This window comes from Buteo buteo, chromosome 4, assembly GCF_964188355.1.
Source record: "Buteo buteo chromosome 4, bButBut1.hap1.1, whole genome shotgun sequence".
Lineage (NCBI taxonomy): Eukaryota > Metazoa > Chordata > Aves > Accipitriformes > Accipitridae > Buteo > Buteo buteo.
The window spans coordinates 14,983,681-15,002,856 of record NC_134174.1 but is presented as its reverse complement, the minus strand read 5'-3'; the positions used below and the strand labels follow the sequence as shown (position 1 = coordinate 15,002,856).

Sequence of the window (19,176 nt, the reverse complement as noted above, 5' to 3'; positions counted from 1 at the left end):
GAGAGCAGTGAATGTTGTTTGCTTTGACCTTAGCAAGGCTTTTGAAACCATCTGCTTTTGTATTCTTACAATAAATTGGAGAGATACAGATTCAAGGTGTGGACTATGAGGTGGGTGGAAAATCATCTCGACAGCAGGGCTCAGAGGGCTGAGGTCAGCCATTTGAAGTCTGGTTGGTTGGTTGTTACTAGTAACATGCCTCAGGGGTTAATACTGAGCCAAATAATGCTGAAGGGTTTCATTACCATCCTGGATGTTGGGATGGGTTGCAGATTCATGGATAACAACAAATTAGGGGTAGGGAGGGGATTGATACAGTAGGAGCTGGGTTGTCCTTCAGAGGAAGCTCAACAGGCTAGAAAATTGGGCTCACAGGAACCTCATTAGGTTCATCAAAGACAAATGCAGAGTCCTACACCTCCGAGGGAGGCATAACCCCATGTCATTGAACAAGCTGGGTGCTGACTGGCAAGAAAGCAACTTTGCAGGAAAAGGGGACGGTGGACAAGCTGAATGTGAGCCAGTAAGGGACCCCTGGGGTGCTGAAAGCTAACCACAGCCTGAGCCGCAGCAGTAAGAATGTAGACAGCAGTGAGAGGGAACTGATTGTCACCCTCTGTTTTCGCACTTGTGACACTGCATCTGCAGAACTGTGTCCAGTTTGGGCCTCCACGGTACAAGATGCAGCATGCATACTGAAGTGAGTGAAGTGGAGCGCTACCAAGATGATTAGTAGCTGAAGCAAATGATGTATAAGGATATTCTTAAAAAAATGTTTTGTTCAGTTTTAAGACAAGAGTGGAGAGGGGTCTGAGTGCTATCTTCAGCTACAAGGTGGGTGATTGTAGAAAAGATTAAGCCAGACTCTTCCTGGTGGTGCACAACAAAATGGCAAGAAGCAATAGACATAAGGTAGCGCAAGGAGAATTCTGATTAGACAGGAGGCAAAAATTCTTTGCAATGTAGTTGAGCACTGGAATATGAACCAAGCAATGTTGTGGAATCTCCATCTTGGAGACAGTAAAAACTGGGCTGGGCAAGGCTATGAACAACCTGATCTCAACTTTGAAATTAGCCCAGTTTGAGGAGGGAGGGAGCTTGACCACATGATCTCCAGAGGTCCATTCCAACCTAAATTATTCTGTTGTTCTATACAGTAAAAACAAAAAAACAAAACGAAACAAACAAAAAAAAGGTTCTGGCTGCTGAGATAATTACTACCCAGAAACTTATTATTTCTGCTGTTAAGCACTTTCCCTTATAAATGCATAGTGTAAAATTCCCTGGCAAGGAACTCGCCTGTATCTTGGAAGTCCTTGAAGATACACAATGGAAGGGTGCAGTGGAGCTCTTCCACAGCAGTTACAGAAATGGCAGGACCCAATCCTTACAGCCCTATCCTATGCTCCCTAACACTGAGTGCTCTCTAATGTCCATGTTGACAAGGAGCAGAGGCGGCTAAAGCATTAAAGGAGCTGCTACTCAGCATGTTCACTGTAAGCATATGGCAGACCTAGGCATCTTTCCCAGCCCTTATTGCTCCTGTCTCTTCCCACAGCTCGAGACTTCAGTCTTCTAACACTCCCATTTGGAAGAACATGTCCATCTGCCTGTTTTCTTCAGCAAGACAAGTGCTTGTTCTGCAACCAGCTTCATATCTGACCTGCAGTCCCTGTTCCTCTTCATGACAACCCTTAAGACTCCTGGTAGTGTATTTAGTCCTATGTAATTAGGTAAAAGGCTTAAGTTACTAATGATATTCTGCAAAAGGCTCAGCTTCTGTCACAACAGGTATTAAGTCTTTCAACCAAATTCAATTTATACAGCCTAACCACTTTAAACACATGAAAACAGATTTGATTCTTTAGTTCTTGATTAAAACTCAATTAGCAGTATCTCTATAACAGAACCATAAAACTTTGAGATGTTTGGCAAATCCTGTTTTTCTCAGTCACCAGAAGTTCAGCTTCTCTTAAAATAGTCCATGTGAGCTTCTCACAAATTGTCCTAAACTATCATCCTTTTAGGGCTTGTATATATATATAGCTGCTACTATCATCATATGAACTGAGGATAATAATTATTTAAATAATAAATACATGTTTCATTATCAGAAATTTTTTTCAAGGAAATAAATAGTACTTTCTTAACAGTGAAATAGAATTTTTTTAAAAAAAATTATTCCTGGTTGTAAATCAAATCTGGATTTGCTCTGCTTAGTGATGTTTTTGAACCATTCCTCAGAGAAACACACTTCAATCTGTAATTCCTGTGTTTATTGTTAAAATGTCAGCCTTCAACATACATTTTTCATACTGGTTATCTTTGTTGAGCACTAAAGGAGAAAATTCGTTTGCCAAATGCTGTTTTCTCTGTCCCAACCACTGACTGACTGACCTACTTTTCTCTCCAGTCTTTCACTTGCTCCTTCCTTTCCTGTCAATCTTCCTATCCTTAGGTTCTCATTTTCACAAAAATATTTTCCATGTCTTTATTTCTCCACTGCTGGCCAGCTCAGTCTCCCATTTGTACTTCTCCACGCTTCAAGCTACACTTTCTCCTATCATTCCTTTTTAGTAAAAAAAATTCAGTAGTACTTTTTGCAAAGTCTGTTGAAAGGCTTGGAAAAGTCAAATGCAGGAATGGGTTCAGTAACTATGAATTGTATTCATTAGGAAAAGGTGGTTTCCATCACTGCCAGGTAGCTGTCAAGGGAGGTAACTGTTACAAACCTACAACTCCTCTAGCCCTTATTAAGACTTGAAGCAGGTAGCACAATCAGTTTAAAATGCTAAAGAATACAGGCAGAGCATGGCTGTACAATATCTCTGCTGTTTTGGATGCTGCATTTTTCCCACTCTTTCTCTAAGGAAAAAAGGTGAATTCTATTAATGTCTTGTGATATTTTAGTTTTGGCAAATAGTTAAATATATATAGTGCTAGACTTTTCCCAGGAATACCATTTTTCTTTTACTATAGGCTCATTTATCATTGTCTATTTTTACTTGGTGGCAGATGGTTATGTTGTTGTAGGTTTGCTTGAATTTTTTTTTAGTGGGACACTTGATTATCTTTCTCCTACTGACATTGGGTAGTACAATAAAAAGGTTCTTTGTTTGCACAGGCTACGCTGCAAACCTCAGTAATGATTTAAAAATGTAACCTTTCTTACTCTTCGCTGCTCATCATCGATTTTGCTTATCGTACCATCATGGAGCACACATGACCACGTTCCACTAGGTGGCAGCTGAACGTTTTGCTGTCCTCCCGCATTTACGAGGTAGCCAAGACCACCTTTAGCAAGGCAGTCCAGTCCAGGTAGTGGACGGTATATGGGGAAAAGCAAAAGGTGTAGGCCGCATTACCGCATATGGAAGGAAACGTGGCTGACATTGAGAAGACTTGCATAAATCTTAAAAACAATAGCGTGTCAAAAACAATTTGCTTTCCCCATGAAGTAATGCAACTGCCGTACACACTAGTAGCTTGGCTGGAAGCGATGATTCTCTGTTCCAGTGCTAACGTGATGACATCTAGGCAAATTAATTTTTGCTTCCCACTTCCTACCCATTGAAGCAGGGGCTGCGCGGTCAGTCAAGTCTCAGTAATCCGATTCACTCCGCCTGGCGCCCTGAGCTGACGGAAGGGGCACCCGGCCAGCGCTGGCGAGCAGCTGCGCCACCCGTCCCCGGCCGTGTTCTTGTCGCTTTTGTCCCCCTCGAGGGCTCCTCTCCTCCTCCGCCGCCCACGAACGGCTCCGGCCCTGGCCCTTCCCGCCCGCCTCCGCTCTCCCCGCCGGCCTCGCCTCACGCTGCCTCGCGGCGGGGCGGGGGCGGTTAACGGCCGGCGGCGCGCGCGGTCTCCCAGCAACGCGGGATGGCGGCGGGCGAGCAGGAGGCCCGCCACTACCTGCAGCGCCACCGCATCCCCGAGCTGCTCCACCGCCTCGGCGCGCTGCTGCTCTACCACCGACCCGGTGCGGCGCCGCGACCCGGGGCCGGGGCAGGGCAGGGCACCCCCACCCCTCCCACCCCCCGCCTCAGGCCGGGAGCTGCAGAGCCGTCACGTCTCCCCGCCCGCCACCGTGAAAAGCGGGGTGGGCTGAAGGGGTTGTGCGGCCTTCGGTCGCTCGCTGAGGGCCCCGCCTCTGTGGGCAATCTTACTTTGTTGCAGAAAGACCACGCGAGTTCCTGATCCGGATGCTGGAAAGGGTGAAGGCTGGGAAACGAGCCGAGGGGGAGTACCCGTACCTGATGGACGAGGCCAACCTGGCCGCCATGTTCGGCTTGCTGGATGTCGTAGGCCAAGGCCACATAACGCCAGCGCAGTACAGAGAAGGTGCGTCTCACCCCAACGGCGGGTCATACTGAAGCGTTCGTCCGCGTGTGTGTGTGCTTGCACAGAATTATCAAAATAGTTTCAAAGCTACGCAGATGTATGCTTGAAAAGCATCTGCCCAGCTGCCAATACACAACCTGGAACTTGGAAAGTTAAAAAAATTACATATATTACCTACTTCTTATTAGACCTAGGCTAGTTTAAGATGTTAAATTAATCTTCCCAAGACTTGCATGGGAAATTCTCTTTCCTTAACTTTAGCTCTTAAAACTTTGGGACTGAGCACTGAGGATCTGCAGCTTGGAGATGATGTGAATATCACACTGGATGTATTCAAAGAAGAAGTGTAAGTTTAATTAAAAGGGTTTTTTTCTTTTGGGGAGGGGTGCAGATAGATATGCACAGGAGATATTATACTGAGATTTATTTTTTATTTACAAAAGCATATAATGAAAGGACTTGCTGGTTTAAGCTTAACCCCTTTACTTTGCATTCCAAGATTTTGAAAGGTCAGTTACTGCCTGACCTTGTTTGGCTTGCCGTAACCTGAACCAAACTCAGCATTTTCCTCCACTATCTCAGTTCCAGGATGCTCTTGAAGCAGACCTCTCAGCTCACTTACCCCTCAGGTCAGACAGATGATCATCAGGTAGCCCAGGGGTTCGAATACTGATCCAGAAATGTGAAATAGCACAGCAGTGCTGGCCTCTTTGCCAGAGGTGGTACTACAGCTGTAGGTGAAACAAGCTCAGAGTTATAATAATTTCTCATAGTCAAGGTATGGTTCTAGGGGCAATTTTTTGTTAACTGTTGCAATCACTGAAAGGTAACTGGAACTAATTATCCTCATTGTTATCTAACTAAACTAGAATTCTTTTTTTTCTGTCTTAGGAAGAAAAAGATGCTGGAGAGCTGGGCTGTATACTAGTTTGAGCAGCGGTCTGCTATATATATTAAAAATAGGCACCTTACTCAATGCTTCTGGTTTGTCAGCTGTGGACAGTTGATTTTAAGCAGTACTCTCTTTTTCTCATTCCCCTCCCTGCCCTATTTGAGCAATCGGCTAGAAAATGACAAGAACTTGTTCATGTTTACCAGGCACTGGAGGTCTATCTTTTGAGAATTGCTTTTCTTAATACAATTAGGGTTAAAAAAAGGTAGAGATCTCTTACGCAACTAAAACAGTGATTTGGAGTTCCCTCCTTCATTTTGTAGCTTACAGTAAGGGGTTGTTAGCTGTTGGCTCATTACCATTGAATAAAATTAAGAGTTAAGCTGTTTCCTAAGTTGGTTTTTGGGCTTGTTTTTTTTAAAGGACATGTCCACAGTTGAAGAAAGGTAGCAATTTCAAGTAAAATGCTATTTTCAAACTTTTAACACAGTATTTATGCAATTTTTAAGGGGAAACTTAAAAAAAAATAGGAGAAACTGTGGTACAGCAAAGAAAAAAAATTGAATTAGTATGAATAAAGAAAATGAAATGACATATTCCTTCCTTCTGTGTTCTGTATATACGCATTCTAATACAGAACATCCATTACCTGCCATTTAGAGATGTAAAACATCTGTGTTTAAGTGAAGGTGGACCACCTCATAAGGAGTAGTTGTCTGTATTGTACACAGGTGTATTTACACTGTAAATACTCTGTATTGCTTGGAATGATGTTACAGCACACAAGATTGACAAGGCAGACATATTCATTAGAGATGAAAACAGTTTTAGCTTCTAAATGCAATGGCAAGGTGGCTATGGAAAATAAGATCTGCGCAGTTCAAAACTAAGTCAGCAACTTTTTGAATTTTTTTTTAAAAAACTGTATACAATAAGGCATAAGATTAGATTAAACCAGTCACTCAGCATTGAAAAAACCAACTCAAGTATATTACAACATATTCACTTTGCTTTTGTTTGAAATAAGTAATCTAGACCAAGTTATTAACCATTTCTGAAGCAGTCTTTATTTTCCTGTATTTGGCCAACTAGCTCTCAAATTGAGAAGAATCTCAACATCCTTTTGAGCTAATTTATAAACTCCAAGTTCATTTAGTGCTGCTGTTGCAGATGGCTGGTTTGGCTTTAATGTTGTTTCATTTTCTGAAGCTGACTGCAGTACATCCTTCAGAAGTAAGGCAGAGCCAATATTCAGGTTCAGGATAATGCAGGCTTCTTTTATGCTACAGGGAAAAGTTACATGGATTAATACAAGAAGCACCCATGAGACACACTTAATTTTGTGCACACAGTGATTAAAAAAAAAACCTCCACGGACTTCTGAAAAGGATCAGAAGTACTGAACTGGAAAGTACTGCTTAGATCAAGGCAAATGGTATACAGCATACTTGTTCTCACTGTCTAAGTCTTTTCTGTTACATATGTGAATTTCATAAGCATCAATACTTTGCCTCTTGGTGCTCGGCATGGCTTTCGCTGCTGAAGTTTTTCCACCATTATTAAAAATACAGAATAGAATTTACCACTTAATCTGTCTGGCTTTCCATAACTACATTTTCCCCTAAGATAATTAGAAACTTCTTATTCAGTATATTTTAAGAGCACAGTTTGACAGTTGCTAGAATCTGAAAATTAGTATCATTAGGGAGCAAACAGATACCCTGTCTTTGTCACACTGTTTCTAGTCTAAATATGATACATAGCCATGTACCCATTATGCATTATTTTTTACAGTTCCTTTGTACATCTGTGTCCTCTTACTCTGGGAATAATACGTATGTATCAATTACCTTTACGAAAGTGATGTGCTAAAAAAAACTTAAACCTGAAGATGCTATGTTCCACTTTATATATTGGCATTTTTAATCTTTGCCTTCAAGTGTTCAAAACTGAATGCCATGCTCCATATTGATTTTAAAATATTAAGATTTCTGCCCCAATTAACCTAGGAGTTTAGCACTGGACTCTTTACAACACTGGGCTATTTAAAAAAGACTAACCACAAAGAAGGTAGCTTCTTTTCATCAATGAAAGCAACTAGACTGCTATGCGAGGCAATTCTGAGCAGGAACATAGCTTAAAGTAGTCTTTCTTCTAACAATAAATAAAGTTTATTGTGTTTTAACTATATCTTTGAGTATTTTCTTTGGCCCCAATTTTGGAAGTCTGTGCTACTTACATTCCTTCCATAAGTTAATTTATCTAGACATCCTGACTGCACAAAATACTCCAGAACACATGCCACAGTCCGTTGCTGAGTACGTGCTACAGAATCAAAATTTTCCTAGTTGTAAAAATTGGAAGCATAAATGATCCACACATTTTAAGTGTGGATCAAATCTAACTGTGAAAAAAAACCTTGGTGACACATAAACCACATGTATTCATCTGGACATTCACTTTAGAAATACCAACAGATCAGAAGTTTGCCTACTTACTGCTTGAAGTAGTTCTCTGGCCTCTTGCAGTAGTGTGAAAATAAAGGGAACAGATTTCTACTCATGTCAAACTGGAGTTGTGCTGCTCCTCCTTCATTGAAATGATTTGCCATAATTATCTGCAAACACAAAGAGGTGCATCTACTGTTTAAGCCGGTCACACCTATATTGTATTGCATAGGTCACATTTTGCTGATACCTACTTCCTGATATATGTATATATCCACTTTCTCTGCAAGCATTTGCCAGAAAATTTTGAACAGTGAGTGACAGAGCTGCTGTTCTAGTTGTAGCAAGCGGTCTCGTAGGGTCAACAACATTGGGCAAGCTGTGCTTGATAAAGACATTACTGCTTGCTCTGCTTGAGATGGTAAAGATAACCACCTGAAAGAAATTATCACATTGAAGTCATTATAGTGAAATTATTCATATTACAACTGAAGTTAAAATTATCCTTTAATAAAAGTCTTACCCATTTACAACGGTTCAGAGAGAGTTCTTTCCCATTTCAAATCTAAAAGTAATCAGTCTAATGCTATGTTTAAACTTCATTTAATGTTAAACTCAAGCTTTAGTTATCAATCTCTGAACGTGCTGTTCAGAGAAATGCCATCTAATCTAGAAAATCATCGAGTAGTTGCATTCCTTTTATGAAGCACTTCAGAAACTGTACTCAGGAGCAAACATTCAAGAAGCCCTATGAGTCTGCAAAGAGAGAAGTCATTACAGACCATTTCATATTAACTCTTTAATACTACTACAAAGAATATTATTCTTGTCCAAACTAAAGTGATCCAGAATTTTTCCTAGGGTTTTTAACATAACACGCCCACTAATCGTGGAACTACTTCAGAAAACATAGTATTAAAATAGTCTTGAATAGGTGTTAAGAGAATTTTCCAAAACTTACTACCCTGTGCCATTCCTATTCAGGAAAATAATTTTGCCTATTAGCTGTTCCTGCCTTTACCTCAGTATGTTTAACAGGAAATAATGTTGTAATATGGGAAGAGAGTAAACAAACTCACCTCTCTTTTTTGTACAGCTTTGCAGCATCTTTGACCTCCCTGAAGACATGATCTACCTGACGAGTCAGCATGTCATGTTTCAGGCGTTCCAGGAGGTTAATCATTTCATCAAAGACAGAACTCTCCATCGAAGCCAGCTGCCCTAGCTGTAGTTTACTGACAGCGTTACTTTCTGCACGAACCTCCAGTTCGGCCTGCTGTAGCTGCAAGAAGAACTAGAGAAACAAAACCAGATATGAATACTACAAAAAATAATCTTACCATTTGAACTTTTCATTGGTACTTTAATAGGCAAGGTTCTAGAAAACATTCTCCTGACAAATTTATAAACTTAAAATTTTAAGATTTTAAAACCACTTTATCTTGCCCCATAGTCCTAATTTAGTGAAAAACAAAACATGGTGGTTTATAATCCTAGTGATGGAACTGATACAGGTTTCAGATCCAACAGTAGATAGGTAATGGGAATAGATCTAGAGAAATACTAAAAAGATATTTTAAGATTGACACCAGAATGCTTAGAAAAAAAAACACCCTAATTTTGACCTTTTTAATGTTTGCAAAAGTAAACTAGTCTTTAATTGTAATTCCTTTTAGAAATAATCGTTCATTAAATCATAAGTTTGCTGGGCTGACAACAGCAAGAAAATGGATCGAGTTTAATGTGACATAGTGGTAACAACTTGTTGGTTTTGCTTTTAAGCAGATCGAGCCACTTAGGTAGACGCAACTATACAACATGAAGGCTGCTGTCCTATCAAGTCAAGATTATCCTTTGCTAGAGCCACAGTTTCCTGTGAAGACAAAAAGAATTTGGAGGCTGCTCGTCTCACACACAATACCTGTTTCTACACACTTCACATGTAACAGGTTTTTTTGACCTTTTATACCAATAACCATAGAAAAGCTGAAATGCTACAGAACAGCCACGCTGCCACCAGGCTATTATATAGCAAAATAATTAATTCCCATTTCCCAGTTATCAGCGAGTGGCTTTTCTGAGCAACACCTAAACTGTGTGGCGACGCAGATAGCCATGCTGAATCCATTTAACCTAACCTGCCATGGGAGTAGTTCAAGCATCGTGCATAGGCTGCTGCACACACTTCAACGTCAATGCTGTTAACACTGGCTCAGAGATCTCCAAAGTGAACTCACTATTTTTTTACAATACCAAACATGTAAAGCAGACTACTTTTTTGTCTGTTCAGATTATTCCATTCCTCAGGCTCTCTTTGCATTATAATCAATACAGCTTAGATCTCAAACAATAATCTGTCCTTATACATCTTTTATGAAATCTGAATTTACATCTCATTCTATTTTTTCAGTAATTCTTCTGAATACATTTAGATAAATACTGCTGAAAATAAAGTGTTTGTTATGAAAGAAACATCCAAAGTCCATTTGTAAAATTTTTTTTTAAGTAAAATAATTACTTACTACATTGTCAGCCCAGTCTGCCAACACTGTTGCTATATAGTTCACAGCATTAAGGATTGCACAGTATCGGAAGCCTAAGGAAGCTCTAGTCTCTTCCTTCATTACTTGAGTTAATCGTATCCTGAAATCATCAACTAACTCCTTCTGTAGGCCCAGGAACTGTAGCTTTCTGGAAGCTGTTGGAAGATTCTTATACCTGTCTGGAAAGACATTAATAAAATGTTTTTAGGTTTTGCAACACTGAATAAAAGCTTTTTAAAAAGAAACATTACAGTCATCTTACTACACAACCTTACACCTGTGAGGACATCATACGGTATTTAAAACAGCTGACATTAACGATTTCAGGGAAAATACTCAATGCAAAAGCTAAACATGTAAAAAAACAACATTCTTCCCCCTCCTGATTCCACTAGCATTTTCTATTCTAATACTTAAAACAATATGTGATTATACCATACTATCCAGTGTGGCCCCTAAAGCGTACTCAGAGTAAGATAAAGCTATTGAATATGCAATTAAGTGTCTCCTGAAAACCTACCTGCTCTTATATTCTGTTCCAAGAAAGAAGACATTACTTAATAGCTTCTAAATTGTCACAGATTCAAAAGGAATAGTAGGATTTTTTTATTACTGCATTGTAACAAATCATATTCTCTAAGTATGAAGGAGTTTTAACATGCTAAATAACAAATGTATTTTTTTAATTATTGTTTTGTAAACATGTCACTAGCTCAAGATTATTCATGCTTGAGTTAGTGTCCAAAATACAAAACAAACAGGAAAGATTTTATTAAATTGCAAACATCACAACTTTGCAACATTATTTGGTGACTACTGCTGACAATGGATATTTAGTAAGGAAATCTGTTAGCTGAAGTTTTTTCACTATTCATTACAAACAAGAGCAATGCCTGTAGATTAATAATTACCTGTTATAACTAACAACAGAGTCATAAAAGTTTCAGCACAGTCTGGGACTTTCATTTCATCTACATCAGTGATATCTTTGTATTGTGATATCCATGCAGCCTCTGATGAAAGCATTGAGTCCATTTTCTGGAGAGCAACTAAGATAAAACAATTTAAAAATTTTGTGCAAGTTTTTAATTAAAAAAAAACAACAACAACAACAACAACAAAAACCCCTCTAAAATATATAAACATAAAAGCCTTATCTCTAGTAAGTTAAATTTTACATTTTCAAGGTTATAAAAACTACTGATGACTGGCTTCATACAAAACCAGCTTCAATATACTGCATTTGCAAAGCTGTTAACAACTATGCCAGAGTTAATTGGGGGTTTTTTGTTTAATAGTTGGCTTGCTCCTTTCCAATATACTTCCTCTTCATTTCTCACAAGTTAATACCCTTCCCCTATTCAATTTAAAGTCCATCCTTGTCTGCACACACATAGATGTCACATTTGTCTAAAGATAAGCCTACTGGATTCCCCACAGCTTAGGGGCAAGAGTCCTACAAACTACAGCAGCACTATTAGAGTCTAACCAATTCTTAGTCAAAATAATCACAGAGTATAAAAATACGTGGGTCTTATGTAGTAGCCCTGTCCAAGTGACTTATCCTGTTTGAGAAAGCTATTTGTGTAAGTATACACATACTTTCTGATTGTGCAATATAAAGGCCAACAAAATCCACTGGAAGTCTTACATTTTTTTTCCACTGTTAGCCACCTTTGGAAGCACGATTCTTCTGAAAGAATATGCATGCAACTGGGAAAGCTGCTGAGATAACCATGAACGCTGTATAACTCTCTCTCAAATAGAAGTACCTCATCCACAAGGTGACAAAAGAGTGCATCATCATACAACAGGCATGGAATATCAGCAGCCAGCTTCTCCAAAATCAGCATTACTAGAGCACGAGAGAATTCAAGCTTTTGAAAGAAAACAGTGAATAAAATGTCAGAGATAGGAAGTATTAATATGTCCAGACATGTACATAACAAACTGCTACTAGACCAAGTTAAGTCTCACCACATACTTAGTGAAATCAGTGGAAGTAGGCTTACACAAATATCTATCAGAAGTTAACTTACGTGTTCATATATATATAAAACCATCCAAGTACTTACCCCAGCATTCACTGAAGATCCTGCCTTGTCCAGTATTGGCTGGATTTTGTCATCAAGGAACTTTGCATGATTTCCAATCCACATAAGTACTTGTGTTAAATACCACTCAGGCTTATTTAAAAAAGAAAAGAAAATATTAAATGCATCCAAATAACATCTATTCAAGTGCTACTAATATTTTAAGACAAACTTATAAAAATACTGGTCTCTTCCCTGCCTTCTCTTGATCTCAGATCACATAAGTCTTTCACTGTGTTTTGCTTAACTTTGAGTTTCATAAAAGCAGTATCAGAGAAGTATTTCTGGATTTGAATTGTCTTAAATGCACCAATTATTCTGTTTCTTCTCAAGCAAAAGCTCCATTTTTTTATCTCCCCCCTCTCTATTGCCTTCTCACTCGTGAGGTCCTCTTTTCTGCTTCATATACTTCCTCCTGTTCTTCTGTGTGATCTTTATTTCTTGGTACAGCAAAAAGGATGCACCCCTGAGAAAACTCTTCACAGTAGCTCCATTCTTACTGCCATTGTACCCAACCTCATCCCCACTTTCCCCCTGAAAGTGGGGAATCTATCACCTTCTCATTTAACATTTTAATGCCTTTAAGCTTTTTCAGTTTCCACACCTAAAAATATGGGCTGTAGTTTTTGATGAACACTTCTTTCAATGTTAGTGCAAGCAGAAGTAGTTCCTGTCCTCCTCACTCCCAATAGCCAAAGAACCTTCTGTTGAACTGCAATCACATTCTCCACACTTTGCATGTCTGTTTCTCATTTCTATATTAATTTTCAGCTGGCTACTGAATTTCATCACACTTGCTTTGGTTTTTTTTGACACTGCCTCCCCAACTTGCCAAGATCATTGTGAACTCCAAGCCTGTCCTCTGAAATACTTGTAATGCCTTCCAGGTTGCAGTCTTTCAAATATTTTACATGGGTATTTTCTTTATTCCATTACCCAAGTTACTATAAAAAAAACCAAAACAAAACAAAAAATCCAAGCCAAATTTGAGCAAGGACCTGTTGGAATACCTTTCTGATCTGACACTAGATTACCTGTAAACGTTTCTTCGCAAGTTTTTCAGAAAAATAGTTGTTCACCTATTGTTGTTCAAAAATTTCATCTCTTGAACATAATTTTCCTGTTTGCTTATGAAATAATTTTGTTCGTGTCTAAAAAACCCTCTTCCCCACTAATATACATAACGTTATTTTAAAAAGCACTGTAGTAGCACCTGTCAAGATTGCAAATATATTTAGTTACCCAATTGTTGACACAAGCACACAGACTTGTGCAACTAAACTGTTACCAAACAGCTCTCAAACTCTGCTCCAGATAACATTACAGCCGCATTAACGCATTGAAACCTGTTCCAGTGATAATTCTCAGACAAAAAAATCCTCAGTCTTTGAAGATAATTCATACAAAAAGTGAGTCAGGTTCCAACTGGTAAACTGGACTTCTCTTGTTGTTTGTCAGTTAAAAACTTTAACCCAGAAAACTAATTATGTAACAGTGCCCTTAGACTAATCACTTTTTATATACTAACAGCAAAACCCAACATTTTCAGTTACATTGGTACACAGTGCCAAAAAATCAAAGTCACAGCTCTGTACAGTCTTTGAGCTCAAGCAATAAGGAACAGTGCAAAACCATTCGCAAGGAGACAGAGGAAATTAATCAAAACTTCTGAAATGATGGGAGTCAGTCTAAGACTGCAGTAATGCTTTATAAAGGATCTGAGCAAGGGAGAAATATTGCCTGGCCCAGAGAAAATGCTTGTGCCTCTGAAAGGTCTCCAAGTGCTATCTTGATGTCTGTCCACACTTAGGTAGGCACAAGAACTGCACAGTTTTGAAGAATCTTAAATTTCAGACAGAAAAGCGTTAAAGCTATACAATTTAAATACAGCAATCTATCTGTTGCTTTAAAAAGCAATTTAAAAAAAAAAAAAATCAAACTGCTTTCTCCCATACCTTGTTTAAAACATTGGTTTGTTTATTTCCAGTGAAATGATACTTGAATCTTTTCTGAAGAGGATTCAGCATGATCTGTATCGGAAGGATAATGGGTGGTGATGGGGGTAAAGAGTACTTTTCTGGCAATTGTTTAGGTTTGGTTAACAGTTCATCTCTAAGTTTGATAGTTAAGGACGAATTTAAGTGGTGAATTCTCCCAACATCATCATTTCAATAGAATGGGTTTATAAAAATGAACATTTCTTAGTTCTACCTCATTGGCTGAAGGCAATATTATGCAATCAATACAATTCCTCAAATATGAGGGATACTCAAAATATTTCAGTTTATAAAATATTTACTACAACTCAGGCTGCTAAGGATTATTTAGTCAATGACAATACAACTCACTTAAGTCAGTTTGATTTAGGAAACTCAGTATAAGTAAAAAAGAACACAGAAAACCACCATTATCAGTACCAAACAGAGTGGCTGTCCAAGAGACACACTTATTCACATTTGTTAAAGGAGGACAAAAGACTCATGAGATTAATAAATGCAATAAATACATGATTTCCCATTTTCATGTAACTGATTTAAGTGATCCAGTCTGCCAGACCAAAATTGTTACCAACTCAGGGTTGTGCAGAATGACTTATATCTTCCCACTCCAATTTTGATAAACAAACAAACCAACCAAACAACCAACCCACCCAAAACCCAAACAAACAAAAAAGGTGTCCACAATCACTCCAGGAAGGATTGCTTGATTGAGGTTTAGCTGTGCTTTATTTAATTCACAAAAAAATGGAACAGGATGAGCAATAGTGCCTTCTGATTAACCTCAAAGGCAGGCTACTATCACTGCACAATGAAAATCCTTCTGTTGTCTCCCCTTTTTGTAGTCTCCTCCCAAGACAAGTATCTTTAGCTTTCCCTCTTTTCCTTCTGGGATGGGACATATTAAAATGATTAAGGCTGATTTCAAATAAGGCTATGAAAAGAAAAGCATTAACTTTGTAAAACAAAACATACATCACCATTTTTTTATTAACATTGATATAAGACCTGATGCTCATGAAAGCTGAACTGTCAGCTACCATGAAATCATCAGATCTGATGACTTGGGAGTTACAAAGTTGCTACTGCCAAAAGGACAACTTTGGCACCTCCCATTTTCTAAACAAAAAATATACATTCTAACATTAATACAAAGTAACATAAATTCAATTATCTTCTGTCTTTAGGGAGAACAAAATTTTAAATAATTCTCCTTGAGCACGTGCATCTCTGACATTTATTATTCTTACTAAAATACACTACAACTATTTAAAAGGATACGAGGTTTGCAATTTCAGAAGCTGAGAAAACAACATCTCCAAATTGTTGTATACGTCGGGAGCACTGGCTGGCGCAGCAAGGCCAAGTGCCTGAGACTGTGGTGGCCCCACAAATGGCCAGCGGAGCTGGGTTAGTACCTCTTCAAAGTCACTGCAAGGCAAAACGAGCACTGTAACACAAACTTAACAGTACAACACAAAGACGAGGGAGTGACAGCACATCGCTTACCTCGACAATTTGTCCTTAAGAATTTTATGCCAGAATTTAACAGTGGATCTCACAAAAGCAAGAAGATGAGAACAAGATGACTCCTGAAGTTTAATATCCAGTTCTGCCATGAATGCTAGAGTACTGGCTGCCTCTGGAACATTGTTGGTCATCAGATATTGCTGAATTCTATCACTGTAGAGCACAAGAAAAGTCAAGGCCAAAAATTCATTAAAGATAACGGAAAAGAATCACTTGTGTATTGAACAATGAAGATAAAACTTTCTCAAATCTAAAATATTTTAAAGATGGGACAAACTAGGTTACCAGTCTCAGAACATGTATGTAGTATGCAGAAACTTTACCTTAACTCTTCTATTCGTGAAATCCATTTAAGATAGGCCAGGTGTCGTTCAATCTCTTCTACTTGACTAATCAGTACATCGAGATCCTCCATCCATGGCTGAGCTTTCAGTAAGTGGCTATTGACTGAATCAGATAGAAGAGTTTCTTCCTCTAGGAGCCTACTCAGAGACTTTTTAGAGTCTTCTGCATTCTTTAAGGCATTCTGAATTCTTTTAGGGACTTCTGATGAAACTGTAAGTACCTACATTCACAGAGAAGTATTAAGTCTGACATAGGAACACTGCATTATGTAGACTAGTATCATTTAAGATATTAATACATTGCTTTAATTTAGTTAAAAATACTTAGTCAGTCATACAGCATATTCAGAAGAAAAAAAACAAAAAACTTACCTGTTCTTCTAATTGCTTTTTATTTTCAGATAGCTTATCAATAAGGTTGTCTAGCTTCCTCAGAGAATCATAGTCATTTCCAACTTCTCTTTCCACAAATTCAGAAACATAGTACGGGATATCACAATGATCTAGATCTTTAGTGACTTCTTTCTTTCCAACAGCAACGGTTGCCATGTTTTCTTTCTCTGCGATACTGATTATACAGTTTCTAATTAGTCACCGCTAACACAGCAGAACTATTGATCTATTGAAGACACAAAACTCCGTGAAAAGCTGGGCAGTTCAATTTAAATTGAAACTTAAATAAGACATTCAAGATATATACTGCTTTAAGTGAGACAATTTGCTGGCCTCAGTCTTAACTGAGATATGATAAAATCTTGCTTACACATCCAACTGGTGATTTATCATAAATTAATTACTGAAAAGAAATAAGTCTTTTTAATTTCTTCCTTTCTCAACAGTGTGAATTTTATTAAAAATAGTTCAATATTTACATAGTTTCTATGTATGTAATACAGAAAACCTAATGAAAAATACTGGAAAAATACTTCTGTAAAATGCAAAGGAAGATGACAATGTTCCGCTTTACCTTTTCATACAGTTTAGGATGTTCCAGAGATGTCAACTGATGACTGACGTATTACTGGCAAAGTATCCACTCAGGTCTTGCAATGATTTGTGAAGCAAATGCACCACTGAAATATTTATAAGAAAACCCACACAGTGTTAACAGAAGAGGCACTTGCTGATCCACACCTTTGGCAGCATCCAGAGAAAACCAGACCTGAAATTGAGAGGATGATCATGTACGGTGAAACAAAAAAAAAGGCAACAATGACGAGCGTCTGGCTAGTTCAATTCTCAACTTTTTACTGTCACTTTCAAAACAGTACTTAAAAATGAAATTTAAACACTTGCACTTTATCTGCCACAAGCTTTAATTAAGCGAAAAAGCCTATTAAACAGACAACAGGAAAGAGCAAGAAACGGTGCAGCTGATGAGCCGAAGCTGGAGAAGCATTAGAGAGCACCAAGAGGAAGGAGCAAACTGGGAGACCAAGGGTGTTGCTGAGGAAGAAGTGAATAAAGAAAAGAGAGTAGTAAAAAGCACCGTGCTGTTGGCAGCAAGGGAAACCAACAACGCCGCAGAAGACTGCTAACCCAGGGGTGCTCTTCTCAGGACCAGGACGCGGGCGCAGGGAGGAGCAGGACAGCGGGCAGCGTCCTCCGACCACCTCCCCGCTCAAGCGGGCAGCAGCTCTGCACCCACCTTCGCCAGAGGGCCGGCCCGTTTCAGGGACCGTCAGAAGGCTCTACGGGCCCCGGGGAGCCTCTGGGCGAGGGCCCCTGCCGCCCACCGCCCGGCACCGGCCACCGCCCCGCAGAGCCCCTCGGCGGGCCCTTCCTCCCCCACAGCGGGCCCTTCCTCCCCCACGGCGGGCTCTGCCCCCGAGGCGGCGCGTTCCTTCGCAGGCCGGAGACGGCGCCCAGCGGGCGCGGGCAGCGCAGCTCGGCCGGGCCGGCCGCTACCCGCCGGGCTTCCCCCCGCCGGAGGGACGGCCGCTGGGCCGGGTCCCCTCGGCGCCCTAACCCTGCCCTCCCCGCTCCGGGGCACCCGCCGGCCGGCCCCGCTGAGAGGAGCGCGGCCCCCTCCCCCGCCGCGGCCCCCTCCCCCGCCGCAGCCCCGCCCCCGCCGCGTCGGCAGCCCGCACACCCGCGGGCGGCGGAGCGCGCGCGCAGCGCAGCGCCGCCTGGGGCGGGGCCGCCGGCAGAGGGCAGGGCGCACGCGCACGCGCACCGCCACGCTCTCCCCCGCCGCCTATCGCCCGCCCGGACGGGCCGCGCCGGCTGCCCTCCGCCGGCAGCGCGCATGCGCGACACGTCAGGCCGGGCCGGCGCCGTAATTGGTTCCCGCCCGATGAGAAGGCGCCGCCCCTTGGTGCTGCTCCTCGCCTGAGGTACCTGACGGCGGCGCCAAGGGCCGCGCGGCCCGCAGCAGCGCCGACCGGCCCCTTTCTACGCGGTTTTAAACAACGCACGCTTTTTATTTCCTGAAAACGCAACCTGTTTTTAGAACAGCGTTGTAGCATTTTGTTTTCTACCAGAAGCCGGGCTCAGCCCCTGCCGGCAACGGACAGATGAGATGGGTGAAGGAAGTCGTTGACTGATACACGCTTCGCCTTTTAGGTTCATTTATTTTCGGTACCTGTTCTTTGGTACAGGTATTAGTAATGCTGGAAAATACGCACAAGTATTTTCTCGATGAAAAAACCAACTAATTAAAACAGCTGTGCAGCTGTACAGCACGTAAAAAGCCTTACTAGCAGAGTCCACCACTGCATCGGTGCAAATGCTACCAGCAAAAACTCCTGCGACATAAATGTTCACCGATACATCCATTTTGCTGTAACTCATTTTCCTAAGCTGTGATTTAATGTATTTGAAGAGACTTCAAGGTGTGCTGAACTCATGAAAACATTCAGTGCTTGCCAAAAAAAAAAAAAAAAAAAAAAAGCAAGCTAAACATTCCTCCACCTCCAAAACCATTATAAGCCTGTTTCTTAAAGATGCACCCATGTTACAGCTCAAGCAACTCACTCATTCATTAAAAAGC

General features: G+C 40.4%; 2 protein-coding genes across 5 annotated transcripts; one reads left to right on the top strand and one right to left on the bottom strand.

Moving 5' to 3' along the window:
* Positions 1–3,300: 3,300 nt before the first annotated feature.
* EFCAB10 (EF-hand calcium binding domain 10) lies at positions 3,301–5,328 on the top strand. The gene is made up of 4 exons (XM_075024846.1): positions 3,301–3,976; positions 4,174–4,338; positions 4,600–4,684; positions 5,230–5,328. Exons 1-4 carry the CDS (start codon positions 3,877–3,879, stop codon positions 5,264–5,266), a joined length of 387 nt encoding a protein of 128 aa, XP_074880947.1. The 5' UTR covers positions 3,301–3,876; the 3' UTR covers positions 5,267–5,328.
* An 874-nt stretch (positions 5,329–6,202) lies between these two features.
* RINT1 (RAD50 interactor 1) lies at positions 6,203–18,211 on the bottom strand. Of its 4 annotated transcripts, none has more exons than XM_075024844.1 (15): positions 17,674–18,211; positions 17,152–17,346; positions 16,557–16,752; positions 16,164–16,405; positions 15,820–15,993; positions 15,592–15,741; positions 14,269–14,425; positions 12,296–12,406; positions 11,872–12,097; positions 11,132–11,269; positions 10,200–10,399; positions 8,757–8,971; positions 7,932–8,112; positions 7,729–7,847; positions 6,203–6,513 (listed from the first exon to the last, which is right to left on the bottom strand). In XM_075024844.1, exons 2-15 carry the CDS (start codon positions 17,157–17,159, stop codon positions 6,297–6,299), a joined length of 2,334 nt encoding a protein of 777 aa, XP_074880945.1. In that variant the 5' UTR covers positions 17,160–17,346; positions 17,674–18,211; the 3' UTR covers positions 6,203–6,296. The 4 variants fall into 4 exon arrangements, with proteins under 4 accessions (XP_074880945.1, XP_074880944.1, XP_074880946.1 ...); XM_075024843.1 differs by having other exon boundaries at positions 17,724–18,211; XM_075024845.1 differs by having other exon boundaries at positions 17,833–18,211.
* Positions 18,212–19,176: the final 965 nt, after the last annotated feature.